Below are 19,996 nucleotides of genomic sequence, written 5' to 3' on the forward strand. Positions count from 1 at the left end.
CTGACTGAACTGATCGCAATGGCTGAGTAAGTCTCGAGCTACTCAGAAACTGCTAAGAAATTTCTATTCGCAATTCTGCGAATCTTTCGTTCGCAATTCTGCTATGCTAAGATACACTCCCAAAGGGCGGCGGCTTAGCGTGTGCAATGCTGCTAAAAGCAGCTAGCGAGCGAACAACTCGGAATGAGGGCCATTGTCTTCCTTCTTTTTTTACATCTTTGTAAAAAACTCCAGTCTGTATCCCTGGGATGATATATGACCCTGGAATCCCGGCACAAACTTGACCAGATGTGACTGAAGAATTTTAGTTGAGCTCCCACCTGACAGTCCTCCAGGCATCGCGGTCCACCGTCATGTTGAAGGCTTTGAGGAAGCAGAAAAGAGAAAAAATAGAAGCGCTCATGTCATTTATATTATCAAGGTCTTGAAAACAACCAAAGAGTCATTGAACATTAAAAATATATATATTTATTATTAAGAAAAAATATAAAAAAACTCTTTCTTTAAGACAGATCGTAAAACATGCACAATGTGCTAACCCTGTTGTCACTGAAAGAATGTAAATATAAGAGCACACAATTTAAATATAATAATCCAATGATTAACTGAGACTGTGGAATAAAATGAATAGCTACTTATAGTTCAAAATGTAGCAGGCAGTTTTTCAATAAATATGCAACACTGTAGCAAGTATTGTTGTATAGTAATTATTCCTGCTGATTTGGATACAGTGTTTATTAGATGTAATGTTTGCTGTTTATGACTGGAGGCTCATAGAGGTATGTTGAAGCCGTTTTTGTGAGGATACCTCAAGGTTCAGAGAGCCAACATAAAACAATAAGCATATCTATTATTACCTCTCCAATGGGGCCGGTAAACCCGAGCGTCCTTGGGTATATATTGCGTATGCCCAGCAGGATATATAACTGGAAAGTAGATGGCTTGAATGACTGTGTAAGCCACAAAGTCCCACTAGCGTCTGTGTCCACAATTTCTCCGGGCGAGCGCCGCCCGCTGCAGATAACCGGAGAGAAGACAGGTGTGCGGTCCGCCAGTTATACTCAGCCGCGAGGCTCCCACTGCACGTGGGTCTCCTCCTGCACTCCCTGGACGTGCGTCGTCTACCAAGGGCAAAGGGAAGGCTGAGGTAGCTGACCCGAGGCTGCTGTACAGATCCCGTATGCCGGCCGCCCACTGTCTCCGACCGCACAGGTCCCGCTGTTAGAACCAATGAAGCGGGGCTGTTGCAAAAGTATTTCTAATGGTGTGCTCAGTTCAGTGACTACAAGGAAGGAGTTCTGACGCGTTTCGTCACGTGACCCGTGACTTTTTCAAAGATCTTTGAAAAAGTCACGGGTCACGTGACGAAACGCGTCAGGACTCCTTCCTTGTAGTCACTGAACGGAGCACACCATTAGAAATACTTTTGCAACAGCCCCGCTTCATTGGTTCTAACAGCGGGACCTGTGCGGTCGGAGACAGTGGGCGGCCGGCATACGGGATCTGTACAGCAGCCTCGGGTCAGCTACCTCAGCCTTCCCTTGGTAGACGACGCACGTCCAGGGAGTGCAGGAGGAGACCCACGTGCAGTGGGAGCCTCGCGGCTGAGTATAACTGGCGGACCGCACACCTGTCTTCTCTCCGGTAATCTGCAGCGGGCGGCGCTCGCCCGGAGAAATTGTGGACACAGACGCTAGCGGGACTTTGTGGCTTATACAGTCATTCAAGCCATCTACTTTCCAGTTATATATCCTGCTGGGCATACGCAATATATACCCAAGGACGCTCGGGTTTACCGGCCCCATTGGAGAGGTAATAATAGATATGCTTATTGTTTTATGTTGGCTCTCTGAACCTTGAGGTATCCTCACAAAAACGGCTTCAACATACCTCTATGAGCCTCCAGTCATAAACAGCAAACATTACATCTAATAAACACTGTATCCAAATCAGCAGGAATAATTACTATACAACAATACTTGCTACAGTGTTGCATATTTATTGAGAAACTGCCTGCTACATTTTGAACTATAAGTAGCTATTCATTTTATTCCACAGTCTCAGTTAATCATTGGATTATTATATTTAAATCGTGTGCTCTTATATTTACATTCTTTCAGTGACAACAGGGTTAGCACATTGTGTATGTTTTACGATCTGTCTTAAAGAAAGAGTTTTTTTATATTTTTTCTTAATAATAAATATATATATTTTTAATGTTCAATGACTCTTTTGTTGTTTTCAAGACCTTGATAATATAAATGACATGAGCGCTTCTATTTTTCTCTTTTCTTGTTCTAAAAAACTATAGGAGTTCACACATCTCCTTATAGAGGTGAACGTGCATTTAATATCATCTGTCTGTGATTAGGATAGTTTGATGAGCAAAACTAGACACAGACGCAGCACAATTTCTTTGTTGGGTTTGAGGAAGCAGAGCCTGAGCTGTGTTCCTGAGTACCTGCAGTTGCTGGTTTGCGTGGTTTACCTCTTTCACCTCTGGAGGCCATAGAAGTATCTCTGGATTTTCCTTTAAACTTGGCTGTCCGAAAGGACTGTAACTTTGAAGCTGAATAAGCTTTCTTGGCTGGGGAAGCTGCGGAAGGAAGATACGTAAACTTACCCGCAGTAGCTTTGGAGATCCATTTGTCTAGTTCTTCTCCAAACAAGGCCTCTCCTGTGAATGTTAGGCCTTCCACGCCTTTCCTGGAGTCCGCATCAGCAGTCCACTGGCGAAGCTACAAGCCCCTGCGTGCTGACACTGCCATAGCGGTGGTGCGTGCATTAAGTAAACCAATCTCTTATGGCTTCCAGCATAAAGTTTGCAGAGTCCTGTATATGCTGCAGGAGTAAAACAACATCCCCCATAGACAAGGAATCTAACCCCTCAATTAGGTTACCTGACCATTTAGCAATGGCTTTTGTGATCCACGCACATGCAATAGTGGGTCTCTGGGCCACCCCAGCAGCTGTGTACAATGATTTGAGTGTAGTCTCAATTTTACGATCATTCGTATCTTTTAGGGAGGCTGAACCAGGGACAGGCAATACAATTTTTCGTGACAGCCTAGAGACTGATGCGTCCACTATCGGTGGATTTTCCCATTTTTTCCTATCCTCCAGATGAAAAGGAAAAGATGAGAGCAACCTTTTAGGGATTTGAAGTTTCTTAGAAGGATTAACCCACGGTTCTTTAAACAGGGTATTAAATTCCTTTGACGCAAGAAAAGTGACTGAGGACTTCTTTTTTTACATTAAAATAAGATTCCTCACACTCCTCTGACACCTTATCAGGAATTTGCAGAACATCTCTGATAGCCTCTAGATTAGCCTCTATGCCCTGTGACAGAGTAGCATCCCCCCCTCCAAATCCACCTCACCCTCCTCCATGTCTGACCCGTCAGACTCAGACTGCAGGATATGGGCCAGAGATCGTTTTTGTGGACAAATGGGAGGGGATTGAGATGCTGGTTTGGGGACTTGAGTCTCTGTTCATAAACTCATCCACAGTCTGTCTTAAGTACTGTCTCTTTCTTATTGCGGGATAGCTTTGTAGAAATATTTGAGATCATTCCCTTAATGTTATTGACCCACTCCGGTTCAGCCCCGCTATTCAGGGAAGGTGCACTGCCCTGAGTACCCAGTAGTGAGCCCCCCTGGTGAAGAGGAACACTCCGCTGTACAAGAAACACTCTTTGCCTGATATAATGTAAATGTGACATCACACACACACAGGAAAAGGTTAAGCACAATTAACCCACAAAGAGCCCTTCAGGGAGACACAGAGTTATTTGGAGCCAGCCCCCACCGCGCCCTTATCACTAATGTCAAGCTTAGCCGGGTCGCAGACTAAGTTCCCTGATAGGGGACTTAGTACACTAATAATCGCTTCCCCCCTGCTATGACCCCCTGGTACTGCTGAGGTAATCTGGAGTCTCTGCGGAGGAGCTGCGCGTCCCTGTTAGTCAGCGTCTGTGTCCACTGCAGAGGGAAAATGGCACTGGTGAGCTGCTGGATCCACTCATACTGAAGGCCCCGTCCCTTCAATGGTGCGCGGTCTTCCCGCTTTTTTATACTGGCTGAGGTCATCTGATGCTTAAAATGGAGAGAAAACCGGTTTATGGCTGTTTTTGCCAGTGTGGGTACTGTGTGCAGTGTACTGAGACGCAGCTGTGTATTGTGTCTGGAGACGCATTCCACCCCGGTTAGAAGCCGTGCGTCTCCGTACCCTCATGCCGCCATAATAGCCGGCGATCCGCTAGTCGGTACGCTGGCTTAGTGCTCAATACTCTTCATTTTTCTGACTCTGTTAGGGGTGTCGGCGTGCTGCGGGAGTGTACACTCGCCGTGGTGGGGCTTGAAAATAGTTCCCTCAGGAACTCAGTGTCCTGTCAGCGGGGATCGGGACCATTAAACCTTCAAGAAGTTGGGCAGTTCCCCCCCCTAAGTCCCACGAAGCAGGCAGGCTGGTGCCAACCAGCCCTGCCTGAAAATAACAAACATATAAAATAAATGCAGAAAACTCTTCAGGAGCTTCCATAAGCGTGACTGGCCCCTCCGGGCACATTTTCTAAACTTAGTCTGGTAGTAGGAGCATAGAGGGAGGAGCCAGCCCACACTATCAAATTCTTAAAGTGCCCATGGCTCCTAGTGAACCCGTCTATACACCATGGTACTAAATGAAACCCCAGTATCCTTTAGGACGTAATATAAGGTTGTCAGGAACCACGTTCACTCGCTGTTCGCGCACGCCACTTACTGGCACACTGGTGTATTCTGTGCTGCAGATCGGCCCCGACACGTTCTGTGTTTACTGGCATGATGTCCACTGACTCTGGCAGAGCCACATGATCCAGAGTCACATGATCCAGGTAATTACTTCCTGGTTCTGTGCATGCTGCTGCTGCTGCCAGCAGCAACCAATCAGCATCCTTCTGGGGAAATATAAGCAGGCTTCCCAGAGTCCTCATTGCCTTGAACAACTTGTCAGTTCTCCTGTAAGTTCTCCAGCGTCGCTCTCAAGGCTCCAGGCTTGCTCCAGAGATCCGTTTACCTGTGTCCTGCCTTACCTGGTTACTTACCTGCTGCTAGAGACATCCACTGTCTCCATCTCAGTGTGTTACCAGTCTGCAATGTTCAGTCCAGGATTACCCTCACAGGCTCTAGATATTCTCAGCTCCCAGGCTACACCATCGGTTCCTAGACCGACCTTGCACTCGGCTCACAGGCCACATCATCAGTTTCCTGACCAGCTCTGTTATTGGCCATTTGACTGCACCATCGAAACACAGACTGTCCTCACGCTATCGAATGCCATACCAATTTAGTCATCCTCAGCTACCCAAGTACTCCTGAGTTCACCATCTCCAATATACTTACCTTTTCACGTCACCATCGGACTCACTATCGATGGTTAAGCACTTCAGTATAATCCAGTATTAAGCATCCCTGTATACCTGAGTGTCTCACAGCCTCCACAGAGAAACCTGAGCAGAGGGCAGCAATCTGCCCGTCAGGCGCAGTGAAGACCATATCCCCTGGAGGAAGTCACTGGCGAAAACCCCTGGCGAGTTAGGCTCCGCGCCTCTGCTTCAGGTCTCGCCAATTCTCTGTGCTCACTGTGTAATCTTCCAGAGTGCTCCAGCATATGACTTGTCCATGTCTCAAGCCACCTAACTTCTGCCTCCCTGCGCCCTCCACTGGCTCACCCAGGTCATTACCGGGAACACAATCAGACCAGCCCGTGACAGTTATTAAATTTTAGATTGATCTAGTACTAATTTGTGCACTGAAAAATAACAATCTCCTTTCACTGTCTTTTAGCATTAGAATTGTCCCCAGAATGCTACATATGATAATGATATAAGTAGTTATTATATGCCTACTCTGTGCAGTTTGTGCCTTTTTCTGTTTTGATAAATGCATACCACTAAACTTCCAAAACTACGGTTTCCTTGGCCGACTTCTCTGAAGTAGTAGCGAAAAGATGAAGGAAAAAGATTAGTTCTCCTGTCTTGTGACAAGTGATGGGATTTACAGCAGCAGACTTCCTGAAAGTAATCTGCTTTTGCCTTTTCAGACATTGCAGCTTTAAATCGCGGGATAAAATCACCAAAAAATCTGCACTTTTACTAAACCACACCCAGCTACATTTGGCCCTTGAGTCTTTCCAAATATGGAATACTAGAGAGGAGCAGGAATTTGTTTTGTTAATATGTTTAAGAAGAACACCCACAAAGTCATGGTTAAATGACCTGAACTCTTCCCCGATCTCTGCCAAGTCACTGCTACATGACCATCAGAGATTAGAATAAGAACTCAAGCACCTTTTCATATTCCAATGTTTTACATATGAATGGTTGATTTTGCAAATATGAATACGTACACCAATATGATACATTAGTAAAATAACCACACCAAACCTTCTTTGTGTTAACTCCAGTCTCTAGCTCCATCATTACGGACAAAATATCTCTCTTGAAGTACCCCAGTGCTGGTTTACTGCAGAAAACAAAACCATGTAGTTAACATATCAGCAGTAAAATAAAGTAATGCAACTTCTGCCAACAACCTATCTCCAACACTCCAAAGTCCAACACCCTGGTACTCTAAAAATACCTGCCACCTTCAAAAGTGCTCCCACACCACTGAATGCCAATTTGGTCTTCTTACAATAATATCCCTCTCTCTTGACAAGAAAACCTGTCACAAATCCTTAATATCCACCTCACTCGACCAACCACCCGTCTCCTCACCTGTATGCAACCCTTCTTACTTACTTCTCATAACATTGCCACCTATTTCAAAGGCAAACATTTACAAAATCTGTCAAGAAATCTACAGTCACCAGGTTAATCACCCCATACCCACCTTCTCTTACACCCATATACCCACCCTTAGTTCTTTCTCTCCTGTTACTGAAGACAAGGTTTTCAAACTACACTCCTCTTCTTCCCCCTTATACTGGCCCCTTAGTCCTGTTCAATTCCTACTCCTACATCCCCCGATCCAAAATGCTCAACATCACATAGCTCATGTCCTCAACACGTCCCTCTATCCTAGCACTATCCCTTCCATTTTCAAACAAACTTGTTCTCCTCTCTTGAATCCTTAAAAAAGACATCTCTCAATCCTACCATTTTCCTCTGCTATCAGCCCATTTCTCTTCTCCCCATTGCATTCAACCTACTTTAGTGGTTATTATAAAAAACACTGACCCATTTTGTCTCCACGCACCCTCTTCCAACCCTCTGCAATCAGGGTTCTGCTCTTTACACTCCACTGAGACAGCTCACACTAAAATTATCTTCTTATTATTCATCTACTTTGGCCATTTTGCTGCTACAATATGGCAGACCACTTCTCAACTCTCTTGGCCTTCTCCCCAATGATCTTTCCTGGCTCCTATCCTACCTTTCTGAATGCTCCTTCAGGGTCTCAATTTCACCTATCTGTTGGGGTCCCTCAAGCCTAGATCTTGGCTATCTGATTTTTGCTCTTTAAATTTTCAGTGGATGAACTCTTATAGTCCTCTAGGCCTCACTACTATGTAAAAAAAAACCCTCTCAAATCTACCTCTCTTCACCTTAGCTTTCCCCTTGCCCAGTTATCACATGTTGAAATGGTTCTCTGACATCCTCATATCATAATTCTGCCTTAATGACCTTATGTCAAAAATGGAGGACAAAGGACATCCTTCCGCATCCAAAGTTACACTCCCTCTACCAGTCTCTCTCATGACTGGCAATATCAAGTGTTGCCTTGTTCCGTCTTGTCACCTCCTCCTTGACAATTCTGAAAGAATGCACCCCTAATCTTCTGCCTTGAATACCGCAACCTCCTACTATATAGTCTTCCCCTCACCAAATATTCCCCACTACAATATATTCTAAATAATGTGGTGAAACCAATCTCCCCCTTTTGCTACTCTACATCTGCTGCACCACTGTTAAACTCTGCACTGGGTCTCTATTACCTTCAGAATTTGAAACAATCTCCTCACTCTAACAATTAAAGCTCTTACTAACTACCCACTGTCATATACCTCTGACCTATTTCAAAGATAAACTCTGTCACCCTCCGCGATTTGCCTCTGTGCAATGACTCTACTCTTCCCTGGTAACCACTCCAGCCCACAAGATTACTTTTGTGCTAATCGCCAGTTATAGAACATCATGTACTACCTAACCAGTCTCTCTACTAACCTTCAATTTCTTGCGCATTCTCACAGAACTGACCTCTTCACTGTAGCCTATCCTTCAACCACCTGAATCTATTCCCTCTGCATATTCTACCAACTCCAGTACCATGCCCACTCATGGAGTGGTTACAAGGTCGACAGTTATTAGGTTGACTCCAAAAGGTTAGCATGCAGAAGGTCGACATTGACAAAAGGTTGACATTGGCAAATGGTCGACCTGGGAAAGGTCGACAAATGAAAAGGTTAACATGGGGTTTAGTAGTTACTTTTGGTATTATTTCTCTTACGCCCTAGAGGATGCTGGGGTCCACATTAGTACCATGGGGTATAGACGGGTCCACCAGGAGCCATTGGCACTTTAAGAGTGTAAGAGTGTGGGTTGGCTCCTCCCTCTATGCCCCTCCTACCAGACTCAGTTTAGAAAATGTGCCCGGAGGAGCCGGTCACAGCTAGGGGAGGTCTACAGAGCTTTGCTAGAAAAGTTTAATTTTAGAGTGTTTTATTTTACAGGGAGGCTGCTGGCAAAAGCCTCCCTGCAGCGAGGCAGCGAGCAGTCTCCCTGCAGCGAGCAGTGTCCGCCCTGCGGGGTCTGAGCCACTGTCTCCGCTGACTTGACACTGAGCACCAGTGGGGTCGGATCGCTCCCCACCAAAGGGGATCGCTCACCCCAGCAGCATGCCGCCAACCCCTTACAGAGCTGAAGAAGTGGCGAGTGAGACACCGACCCCCCCTAGCAAGAGGGGGGCCGGTGTGAAGATAGCGGCAGCGGGGAGGGAGCGCAGTATTAACTGCACTCCTGGGAAGGCTCAGCGGTACATGGTGCGGCGCTTTGAGAGGCCCCCTGGGCCAGCGCTTACCCCCTACACTGGTCCAGAAGCCTGTGGGGGTCCTCGGATTTCAGCCAGCACTAATTCCTCAGGCTAGTATAATCCATGAAGAGCGGGAAGACAGCGCCATTAAGGGGGTGGAGCTTCTCCTCAGAGCGGACCCAGCAGCGTTCAGCGCCATTTTCCTGCCTGCTGAGAAGGAGAACAGGTCCCTCCACAGCAACTCCAGCTATCTGTACACGGTACCAGGGGGTTGTAGAAGGGGGTGGGGGGGGGAGGCTGTAATACGACTGTGTGTCCTATTAAGGTGCACAGTCAGCGCTGACAAGGGTTCTCCCTTTGGTAAAAGTGCTATGTGTGGGTTGGCTCTCTTGCCATTCTTGGAGGGGAAACTCTGTCTGCCCTCACCTGTGTGTGTGTGTAGAGTGTTTGGTGGTCTCCTTTAGCTAGGCCCAGGGACACTGTGTCATATGCTGCAGAGGATTTATTCTCCCAGAATGATTCCATTCCATGTAATCAGGATAGCACTGGTTTAGCACTGATACCAGAAAGGGAACCTGAGTGGTTTTCTTCTATCAAATCTTGGATTTCTCAGATTTCTGACAGGGTTGCAAGTAATGAATCTGCAACCCAGGTATTACAGAGCTCTATGGCAGTATGGCCGGTTTCTGGTACCGCAGGACGCTCCGCTATATACCCCCATAAGTGTGCGCTTGTGCATGTCACACAAGACGACACGGATACCAATTCTGACACCACAGACGGTGATGGGGTTGTGTCACGTGGGTCCGCATCTCTTGCAAAGGGGGTGCAATTGTTGATAGAGACTATCAGGGATGTGTTGAATGTTAATGATACCACACCTGAGCAGGTTGAGGAGGCCTTTTTCACTGAGAAAAAATTCCAGGTCCCTAAAAGGTTACTGGTGGCGTTTCCTTTCCCTCATGAGGATAGGAAAAGATGGGAAAACCCGCCGATTGTTGACGCATCTGTGTCCAGACTCTCAAAGAAAGTGGTTTTGCCTGTTCCAGGATCTACCGCCTTAAAGGAGCCGGCTGATAGAAAAATTGGTAACACACTTAAATCAAAGTACACTGTTTCAGGGGCCATACTACGTCCCACTATTGCTAGTGCATGGATTGCAAAGGCAATAGTTAAGTGGTCAGCTACCTTACTTGAGGATTTGGATACGATGGATAGGGATGATGTTGCATTAAATTTATGCAACATAAATGATTCAGCAGGTTTTATAGTAGAATCCATGAAAGACCTGGGTTCCATGGCTGTGGGAATCTCTTCAATGTCTGTTTCAGCTCGTCGGGGACTGTGGCTGCGCCAGTGCTCGGCCGACGCGGAATCCAGAAAAAGTGTGGAGTCCCTACCCTATACAGGTCAGGCTCTCTTTGGGGAAGCTCTAGACGCGTGGATATCCACGGCTACAGCGGGTAAGTCTCCGTTTCTTCCCTCAGCAGCACCTGCTCCGAAGAAATCCTTCTCTTCATCTGCAACACAGCCCTTTCGGCCTAACAAGCCTAGAAAGGCCAGACCGTCCAATACCTTCTTTAGGGGAGGTCGAGTTAAGTCCAAGAAACTTGCCGCTGCAGGTTCCCAGGAACAAAAGACTGCATCAGGTACGCCAAAGTCCTCCGCGTGACGGTGCACCGCGCGGCCTGGAGGTGGGGCCAGTGGGAGCGAGACTCAGACACTTCAGTCACGTCTGGGTATCGTCCGGCCTGGATCCCTGGGTGATAGATATTGTATCCCAGGGATACAGGCTGGAATGTCAAAGTCTCCCTCCTCATCGTTTTTTCAATCACGCTTACCAACTCAGTTGGCAAACAGCACCGTACTACAGGAAGCTGTCCAAAAGCTGGTGGAGGCACAGGTCATTGTGCCAGTTCCTCCCCCGGCGCAGGCCACAGGTTACTATTCGAACCTTTTCGTGGTACCGAAACCGGAAGGTTCGGTCAGGCCCATTCTGAACCTAAAGTCATTGAACCCCTTTCTAAAGGAGTTCAAGTTCAAGATGGAGTCTCTCAGGGCGGTGATATCAGGTCTGGAAGAGGGGGAATTCCTGGCATCCCTGGATATCAAGGATGCGTACCTCCACATTCCGATCCACAGCAATAAGGGTGTTTAACAAGGTGATGGCAGAAATGATGGTTCTCCTCTGCAAACAAGGGGTGAACATCATTCCATATCTGGACGATCTGCTGATAAAGGCATCGTCCAAGGAGAAGCTGCTGCAGTCCATTGTTCTCACAACACGCCTCCTCAAGAATCATGGTTGGATTCTGAACCTTCCAAAGTCACATTTGGAACCAACCCAGAGGTTGTCCTTTCTGGGAATGATCCTGGATACGGAAGTGCAGAAGGTGTTTCTTCCGCAGGAAAAGGCGTTGGTGATACAAGCTATGGTCCGGGATATCCTGAAGCTAGCCCGGGTGTCGGTTCATCAATGCATTCGCCTATTGGGAAAGATGGTGGCCTCTTACGAGGCTCTCCAGTACGGGAGGTTCCACGCTCGGACCTTCCAACTGGATCTCCTGGACAAGTGGTCGGGATCTCATCTCCACATGCACCAGAGAATTTGTCTGTCACCGAGGGCCAGGATTTCGCTCCTCTGGTGGTTACAATTACCTCACCTTCTGGAGGGCCGCAGGTTCGGGATTCAGGAATGGGTCCTTCTAACCACGGATATGAGCCTTCGGGGATGGGGACCAGTTACCTTCCAAGGACGGTGGTCAAGCCTGGAAGCCGGTCTGCCCATCAACATCCTGGAACTAAGAGCAGTCTACAACGGTCTTCTTCAGGCGGCCACTCTTCTAGAAATCGGGCCATTCAAGTGCAGTTGGATAACGCAACAACAGTGGCATACATAAACCGACAAGGCGGAACGAAGAGCAGAGCGGCAATGTCAGAGGTGACAAGAGTACTCCTCTGGACAGAAAAACACGCGTTGGCGCTGTCAGCCATCTTCATTCTGGGAGTAGACAACTGGGAAGTGGACTTCCTCAGCAGACACGATCTCCATCCAGGGGAGTGGGGTCTCCATCCGGAGGTGTTCAAGGAAATAACAGACCTTTGGGGATTACCCTAAATAGACATGATGGCCTCTCGTCTCAACAAGAAGCTTTGGCGTTATTGTTCCAGGTCGAGGGACCCACAGGCAGTGGCAGTGGACGCCCTGGTGTCTCCGTGGGTGTTCCAGACGGTGTACGTATTTCCACCACTCCCACTCATCCCAAGAATCCTAAAGCTCATAAGAACAAGGGTTCACGCGATCCTCATTGCACCAGACTGGCCAAGAAGGGCTTGGTACGCGGACCTTCTGAATCTACTGCAAGAAGAACCGAGGCCTCTTCCTCTTCGGTAGGGACCTGCTGCAGCAGGGGCCGTTCGCCTATCAAGACTTACCACGGCTACATTTGACGGCATGGAAGTTGAGCGCCTGATACTTGCTCAGAAGGGCATTCCGAAGAAGGTCATTCCTACCCTCATACAGGCTAGGAAAGGGGTAACGTCTAAACATACCATCGTATTTGGAAGAAATAGGTCTCTTGGTGTGAATCCAAGAAGTTTACTACGGTGGAGTTTCAACTCGGACGTTTTCTCCTATTCCTGTAAGCAGGTGTGGATATGGGCCTGAGGTTAGGATCTGTGAAGGTCCAGATTTCGGCCCTATCCATTTTCTTTCAGAAACAATTGGCTGCCCTCCCTGAGGTTCAGACTTTTTTGAAGGGAGTTCAGCACATCCAACCTCCCTTTGTACCGCCTACGGCGCCTTGGGACCTTAACGTGGTGTTGCAGTTCCTCCAGTCCGACTGGTTTGAGCCTCTACAGGAGGTTAAGGTCAAATTTCTTATATGGAAGGCGGTCACGTTGTTGGCCTCAGCTTCTGCTAGACGCGTGTCCGAATTGGGGGCTTTATCAATTAAAAGCCCTTACTTGATCTTCCACGAAGATAGAGTTGAGCTCCGGACACATCAGCAGTTTCTTCCGAAGGTTGTGTCGGCATTCCATATTAACTAACCTATTTTGGTGCCAGTGGCTACTGACTCCTCAATTACATCAAAGTCCTTGGAGGTTGTAAGGGCTCTGAAGATATATGTGAAGAGAACTTCTCGTCACAGAAAATCGGACTCTCTGTTTGCCCTGTATAATCCCAAGGAAATTGGGTGTCTTGCTTCTAAGCAGACTATTTTTCGCTGGATTAGGTTCACTATCCAGCATGCTTATTCTACGGCAGGACTGCCGGGTCCAAAATCTGTTAAGGCCCACTCTACTCGTAAGGTGGGGTTTTCCTTGGCGGCTGCCCGGGGTGTCTCGGCAGTGCACCTTTGCCGAGCTGCAACTTGGTCTGGGTCGAACACGTTTGCAAAGTTTTACAAGTTCGATACTTTGGCCTCTGATGATCTGAAGTTCAGTCAATCAGTTCTGCAGGAGCCTCCGCACTCTCCCTCCCATTCTGGGAGCTTTGGTACATCCCCATGGTACTAATGTGGACACCAGCATCCTCTAGGACGTAAAAGAAAATAGGATTTTGGTTACCTACTGGTAAATCCTTTTCTCATAGTCCGTAGAGGATGCTGGGCGCCCGCCCAGTGCTTCGTTTTCCTGCAAATGTTATTTGGTTCAGTACAACTTCGTTTTAGTTGAGTACTGCATTGTTACTTGGTAAGTAATGTTTCAGCAGTTGCTGAGTGTTCAAGCTAAGTTAGCTTGACGTGCCGTGTATGTGTGAGCTGGTACGAATCTCACCACTATCTGTGCATAATCCTTCTCTCGAAGATGTCCGTCTCCTCAGGCACAGTTTCTAGACTGAGTCTGGTAGGAGGGGCATAGAGGGAGGAGCCAGCCCACACTCTCAAACTCTTAAAGTGCCAATGGCTCCTGGTGGACCCGTCTATAACCCCTGGTACTAATGTGGACCCCAGCATCCTCTATGGACAACGAGAAAAGGATTTACCGGTAGGTAACCAAAATCCTATTTTTCTTCATATTAGCACATGGAATCCCAGAGAGTGTACATTGTCCCCTCACAGCTTCGGGCAGTTTACCGTTTCCAGTTGGAGTCCACGTGGATGGTTAAGTATGAAAAAGTGAAAAAACTTGAAAAAAAAATCCAAAAAAATCATGTCGCCCTTTTGCTGTCTCCCATTGTCATGTCGACCTTTTGAAAAGGCCGACCTTCTGTCAATATCGATCTATCATCCAGATCCCGCTTACTCCTATCCCACTAGCTCCTACTGACTCAGACAGCCCTCTCACTTTGGACTGTAAGCAGTCACAAGCAGAGCCCTCCCTACCCTTTGTATCTGCATATCCTGTGTTATTGTATTTTAGATGATTTGTCATTCTGACCATCTGACACTGCAGAACTTTTGGCATTACAAATAAACAATGATGATATCTCAGGTTTTGTTTTATAATATTCCATAACATTGAGATTGAGCATATTGCTGGTAACTGAGAAGGTCATTACATATGAAAAATATTACTGCTGGACAAACCATTGGGTGACTATCTGCTGTTTTGTTTCTTTATAGTTACCTTAAAATGTTTGTTGTGTTCACAGACCACAAAGTTCGAAATTTTTGACCGTCAAGCAATTCTGAAACCTCTGATTTCACAACCAAAATGTTGTTATAATATCTTCCAGGAACACTCAGTAAGTACAGAATTTTACCAGAGCTAAAATCATAAAAACAAAACACATCAATTTCCAGATCAAAATCATCTAGAAAAACTAATTCATGCAGTTATGCTAATGTAACAATATATATTTCTCTAACGTCCTAAGTGGATGCTGGGGACTCCGTAAGGACCATAGGGAATAGCGGCTCCGCAGGAGACTGGGCACATCTAAAGAAAGCTTTAGGACTATCTGGTGTGCACTGGCTCCTCCCCCTATGACCCTCCTCCAAGCCTCAGTTAGATCTCTGTGCCCGAACGAGAAGGGTGCACACTAGGGGCTCTCCTGAGCTTCTTAGTGAAAGTTTTAGTTTAGGTTTTTTATTTTCAGTGAGACCTGCTGGCAACAGGCTCACTGCATCGAGGGACTTAGGGGAGAAGAAGCGAACTCACCTGCGTGCAGAGTGGATTGGGATTCTTAGGCTACTGGACATTAGCTCCAGAGGGACGATCACAGGCCCAGCTTGGATGGGTCCCAGAGCCGCGCCGCCGGCCCCCTTACAGAGCCAGAAGGCAGAAGAGGTCCGGAAAATCGGCGGCAGAAGACGTCCTGTCTTCAACAAGGTAGCGCACAGCACTGCAGCTGTGCGCCATTGCTCTCAGCACACTTCACACTTCGGTCACTGAGGGTGCAGGGCGCTGGGTGGGGGCGCCCTGAGACGCAATAAAAACACCTTGGATGGCAAAAAAATGCATCACATATAGCTCCTGGGCTATATGGATGCATTTAACCCCTGCCAAAATACATAGAAAAACGGGGGATAAGGCCGCCGATAAGGGGGCGGAGCCTATCTCCTCAGCACACTGGCGCCATTTTCCCTCACAGCTCCGTTGGAGGGAAGCTCCCTGTCTCTCCCCTGCAGTCACTACACTACAGAAAGGGTTAAAAAAGAGAGGGGGGCACTAATTAGGCGCAGTATTAACTATACAGCAGCTATAAGGGGAAAAACACTTATATAAGGTTATCCCTGTATATATATAGCGCTCTGGTGTGTGCTGGCAAACTCTCCCTCTGTCTCCCCAAAGGGCTAGTGGGGTCCTGTCCTCTATCAGAGCATTCCCTGTGTGTGTGCTGTATGTCGGTACTTTTGTGTCGACATGTATGAGGAGAAAAATGATGTGGAGACGGAGCAGATTGCCTGTAATAGTGATGTCACCCCCTAGGGGGTCGACACCTGTGTGGATGAACTGTTGGAAGGAATTACGTGACAGTGTCAGCTCTGTATAAAAGACAGTGGTTGACATGAGACAGCCGGCTACTCAGCTTGTGCCTGTCCAGACGTCTCATAGGCCGTCAGGGGCTCTAAAGCGCCCGTTACCTCAGATGGCAGATATAGACGCCGACACGGATACTGACTCCAGTGTCGACGGTGAAGAGACGAATGTGACTTCCAGTAGGGCCACACGTTACATGATTGAGGCAATGAAAAATGTTTTACACATTTCTGATAATACGAGTACCACCAAAAAAGGGGTATTATGTTCGGTGAGGAAAAACTACCTGTAGTTTTCCTGAATCTGAGAAATTAAATGAGGTGTGTGATGATGCGTGGGTTTCCCCCGATAACAACTGATAATTTCTAAATGTTATTGGCATTATATCCTTTCCCGCCAGAGGTTAGGGTGCGTTGGGAAACACCCCCTAGGGTGGATAAAGCGCTCACACGCTTGTAAGGGCTCTACCTTCGCCTGAGATGGCCGCCCTTAAGGATCCTGCTGATAGAAAGCAGGAGGGTATCCTAAAAGGTATTTACACACATACTGGTGTTATACTGCGACCAGCAATCGCCTCAGCCTGGATGTGCAGTGCTGGGTTGGCGTGGTCGGATTCCCTGACTGAAAATATTGATACCCTAGATAGGGACAGTATATTTTTGCCTATAGAGCATTTAAAAGATGCATTTCTATATATGCGTGATGCACAGCGGAATAATTGCCGACTGGCATCAAGTCTAAACGCGTTGTCCATTTCTACCAGTAGAGGGTTATGGACACGTTAGTGGTCAGGTGATGCGTATTCCAAACGGCATTTGGAAGTATTGCTTTATTAAGAGGAGTTATTTGGGGTCGGTCTTTCAGACCTGGTGGCCACGGCAACAGCTGGGAATTCCACGTTTGTACCCCAGGTCGCCTCTCAACATGAGAAGACGCCGTATTATCAGGCGCAGTCTTTTCGTGGACAAGCGGGCAAAAGGTTCCTCATTTCTGCCCCGTGACAGAGGGAGAGGAAAAAGGCTGCAGAAATCAGCCAGTTCCCAGGAACAGAAACCCTCTCCCGCCTCTGCCAAGCCCTCAGTATACGCTGGGGCTTTACAAGCAGAATCAGGCACGGTGGGGGGCCCGTCTCAATGAATTTCAGCGCGCAGTGGGCTCACTCGCAAGTAGACCCCTGGATCCTTTAGGTGTTATCTCAGGGGTACAAATTAGAATTCGAGACGTCTCCCCCTCGCCGTTTCCTAAAGTCGGCTTTACCGATGTCTCCTTCTGACAGGGAGACAGTTTTGGAAGCCATTCACAAGCTGTATTCCCAGCAGGTGATAATCAAGATACCCCTCCTGCAACAGGGAACGGGGTATTATTCCACACTGTTGTGGTACCGAAGCCAGACGGCTCGGTGAGACCAATTCTAAATCTAAAATCTTTGAACACTTACATACAGAGGTTCAAATTCAAGATTGAGTCACTCAGAGCAGTGATTGCGAACCTGGAAGAAGGGGACTACATGATGTCTCGGGACATCAAGGATGCTTACCTTCATGTCAATAATTTACCCTTCTCACCAAGGGTACCTCAGGTTTATGGTACAGAACTGTCACTATCAGTTAGGACGCTGCCGTATGGATGGTCCACGGCACCCCGGGTCTTTACCAAGGTAATGGCCGAAATAATGATATTCCTTCGAAGGAAGTGAATTTTAGTTATCCCTTACTTGGACAATTCCCTGATAAGGGTAAGATCCAGGGAACAGTTGGAGGTCGGTGTAGCACTATCTCAGGTAGTGTTGCGGCAGCACGATTGGATTCTCAATATTCCAAAATCGCACCTGGTTCCGACGACGTGTCTTCTGTTCCTAGGGATAATCCTGGACACAGTCCAGAAAAAGGTGTTTCTCCCGGAGGAGAAAGCCAGGGAGTTATCCGAGCTAGTCAGGAACCTCCTAAAACCGAGCCAAGTCTCAGTGCATCAATGCACAAGGGTTCTGAGTAAAATGGTGGCTTCCTACGAAGCAATCCCATTCGGCAGATTCCACGCAAGAACTTTCCAGTGGGACCTGCTGGACAATTGGTCCGGGTCGCATCTTCAGATGCATCAGCGGATAACCCTGTCACCAAGGACAAGGGTGTCCCTTCTGTGGTGGTTGCAGAGTGCTCATCTTCTAGAGGGCCGCAGATTAGGCATTCAGGACTGGGTCCTGGTGACCACGGATGACAGCCTGCGAGGCTGGGGAGCAGTCACACAGGGAAGGAATATCCAGGGCTTATGGTCAAGCCTAGAGACATCACTTCACATAAATATCCTGAAGCTAAGGGACATTTACAATGCTCTAAGCTTAGCAAGACCTCTGCTTCAAGGTCAGCCGGTGTTGATCCAGTCGGACAACATCACGGCAGTCACCCACGTAAACAGACAGGGTGGCACAAGAAGCAGGAGGGCAATGGCAGAAGCTGCAAGGATTCTTCGCTGGGCGGAAAATCATGTGATAGCACTGTCAGCAGTATTCATTCCGGGAGTGGACAACTGGGAAGCAGACTTCCTCAGCACGACCTCCACCCGGGAGAGTGGGGACTTCACCCAGAAGTCTTCCACATGATTAAAAACTCGACAGGTATTGCGCCAGGTCCAGGGACCCTCAGGCAATAAGCTGTAGACGCTCTGGTAACACCGTGGGTGTACCAGTCAGGGTATGTGTTCCCTCCTCTGCCTCTCATACCCAAGGTACTGAGATTGATAAGATGGAGAGGAGTAAACACTATATTCGTGGTTCCGGATTGGCCAAGAAGGACTTGGTAACTGGAACTGCAAGAGATGCTCACGGAGGATCCGTGGCCTCTACCTCTAAGAAGGGACCTGCTCCAGCAAGGACCCTGTCTGTTCCAAGACTTACCGCGGCTGCGTTTGACGGCATGGCGGTTGAACGCCGGATCCTGAAGGAAAAAAGGCATTCCGGATGAAGTCATCCCTATCCTGATCAAAGCCAGGAAGGATGTAACCGCAAAAACATTATCACCGCAATTGGCGAAAATATGTTGCGTGGTGCGAGGCCAGTAAGGCCCGACGGAGGAAATTCAACTGGGTCGATTCCTACATTTCCTGCAAACAGGAGTGTCTATGGGCCTGAAATTGGGGTCCATTAAGGTTCAAATTTCGGCCCTGTCAATTTTCTTCCAAAAAAGAACTAGCTTCAGTCCCTGAAGTTCAGACGTTTGTAAAAGGGGTACTGCATATACAGCCTCCTTTTGTGCCTCCAGTGGCACTTTGGGATCTCAATGTAGTTTTGGGTTCCAAAAGTCACATTGGTTTGAACCACTTAAATCTGTGGAGTTAAAATATCTCACATGAAAAGTGGTCATGCTGTTGGCCCTGGCCTGGGCCAGGCGCGTGTCAGAATTGGCGGCTTTATCCTGAAAAAGCCCTTATCTGATTTTCCATTCGGACAGGGCGGAATTGAGGACTCGTCCTCAGTTTCTCCCCAAGGTGGTTTCAGCGTTTCACCTGAACCAACCTATTTGTGGTGCCTGCGGCTACTAGGGACTTGGAGGCCTCCAAGTTGCTAGACGTTGTCAGTACCCTGAAAATATATGTTTCCAGGACGGCTGGAGTCAGGAAATCTGCCTCGCTGTTTATCCTGTATGCACCCAACAAGCTGGGTGCTCCTGCTTCTAAGCAGACTATTGCTCGTTGGATTTGTAGTACAATTCAGCTTGCACATTCTGTAGCAGGCCTGCCACAGCCAAAAATCTGTAAATGCCCACTCCACAAGGAAGGTGGGCTCATCTTGGGCGGCTGCCCGAGGGGTCTCGGCTTTACAACTTTGCCGAGCAGCTACTTGGTCAGGAGCAAATACGTTTGTAAAATTCTACAAAATTGATATCCTGGCTGAGGAGGACCTGGAGTTCTCTCATTTGGTGCTGCAGAGTCATCCGCACTCTCCCGCCCGTTTGGGAGCTTTGGTATAATCCCCATGGTCCTTACGGAGTCCCCAGCATCCACTTAGGACGTTAGAGAAAATAAGAATTTACTTACCGATAATTCTATTTCTCATAGTCCGTAGTGG

General features: G+C 47.7%; 1 protein-coding gene across 6 annotated transcripts in view; it reads right to left on the reverse strand.

The window, feature by feature from the left end:
• Positions 1-19,996, reverse strand: part of FAM234A (family with sequence similarity 234 member A) — a 173,420-nt gene that overhangs the window by 11,991 nt on the left and 141,433 nt on the right. For all 6 annotated transcript variants that reach the window (XM_063934207.1, XM_063934206.1, XM_063934202.1 and 3 more), the window contains 2 exons: positions 14,581-14,721; positions 6,423-6,501 (listed from right to left, as the gene is read on the reverse strand). In XM_063934207.1, coding sequence (XP_063790277.1) covers positions 6,423-6,501; positions 14,581-14,721 — 220 coding nt within the window. The remainder of the gene's footprint in view (positions 1-6,422; positions 6,502-14,580; positions 14,722-19,996) is intronic.

Source organism: Pseudophryne corroboree, chromosome 7 (genome assembly GCF_028390025.1).
Source record: "Pseudophryne corroboree isolate aPseCor3 chromosome 7, aPseCor3.hap2, whole genome shotgun sequence".
In the NCBI taxonomy this organism is placed as follows: Eukaryota; Metazoa; Chordata; class Amphibia; order Anura; family Myobatrachidae; genus Pseudophryne; species Pseudophryne corroboree.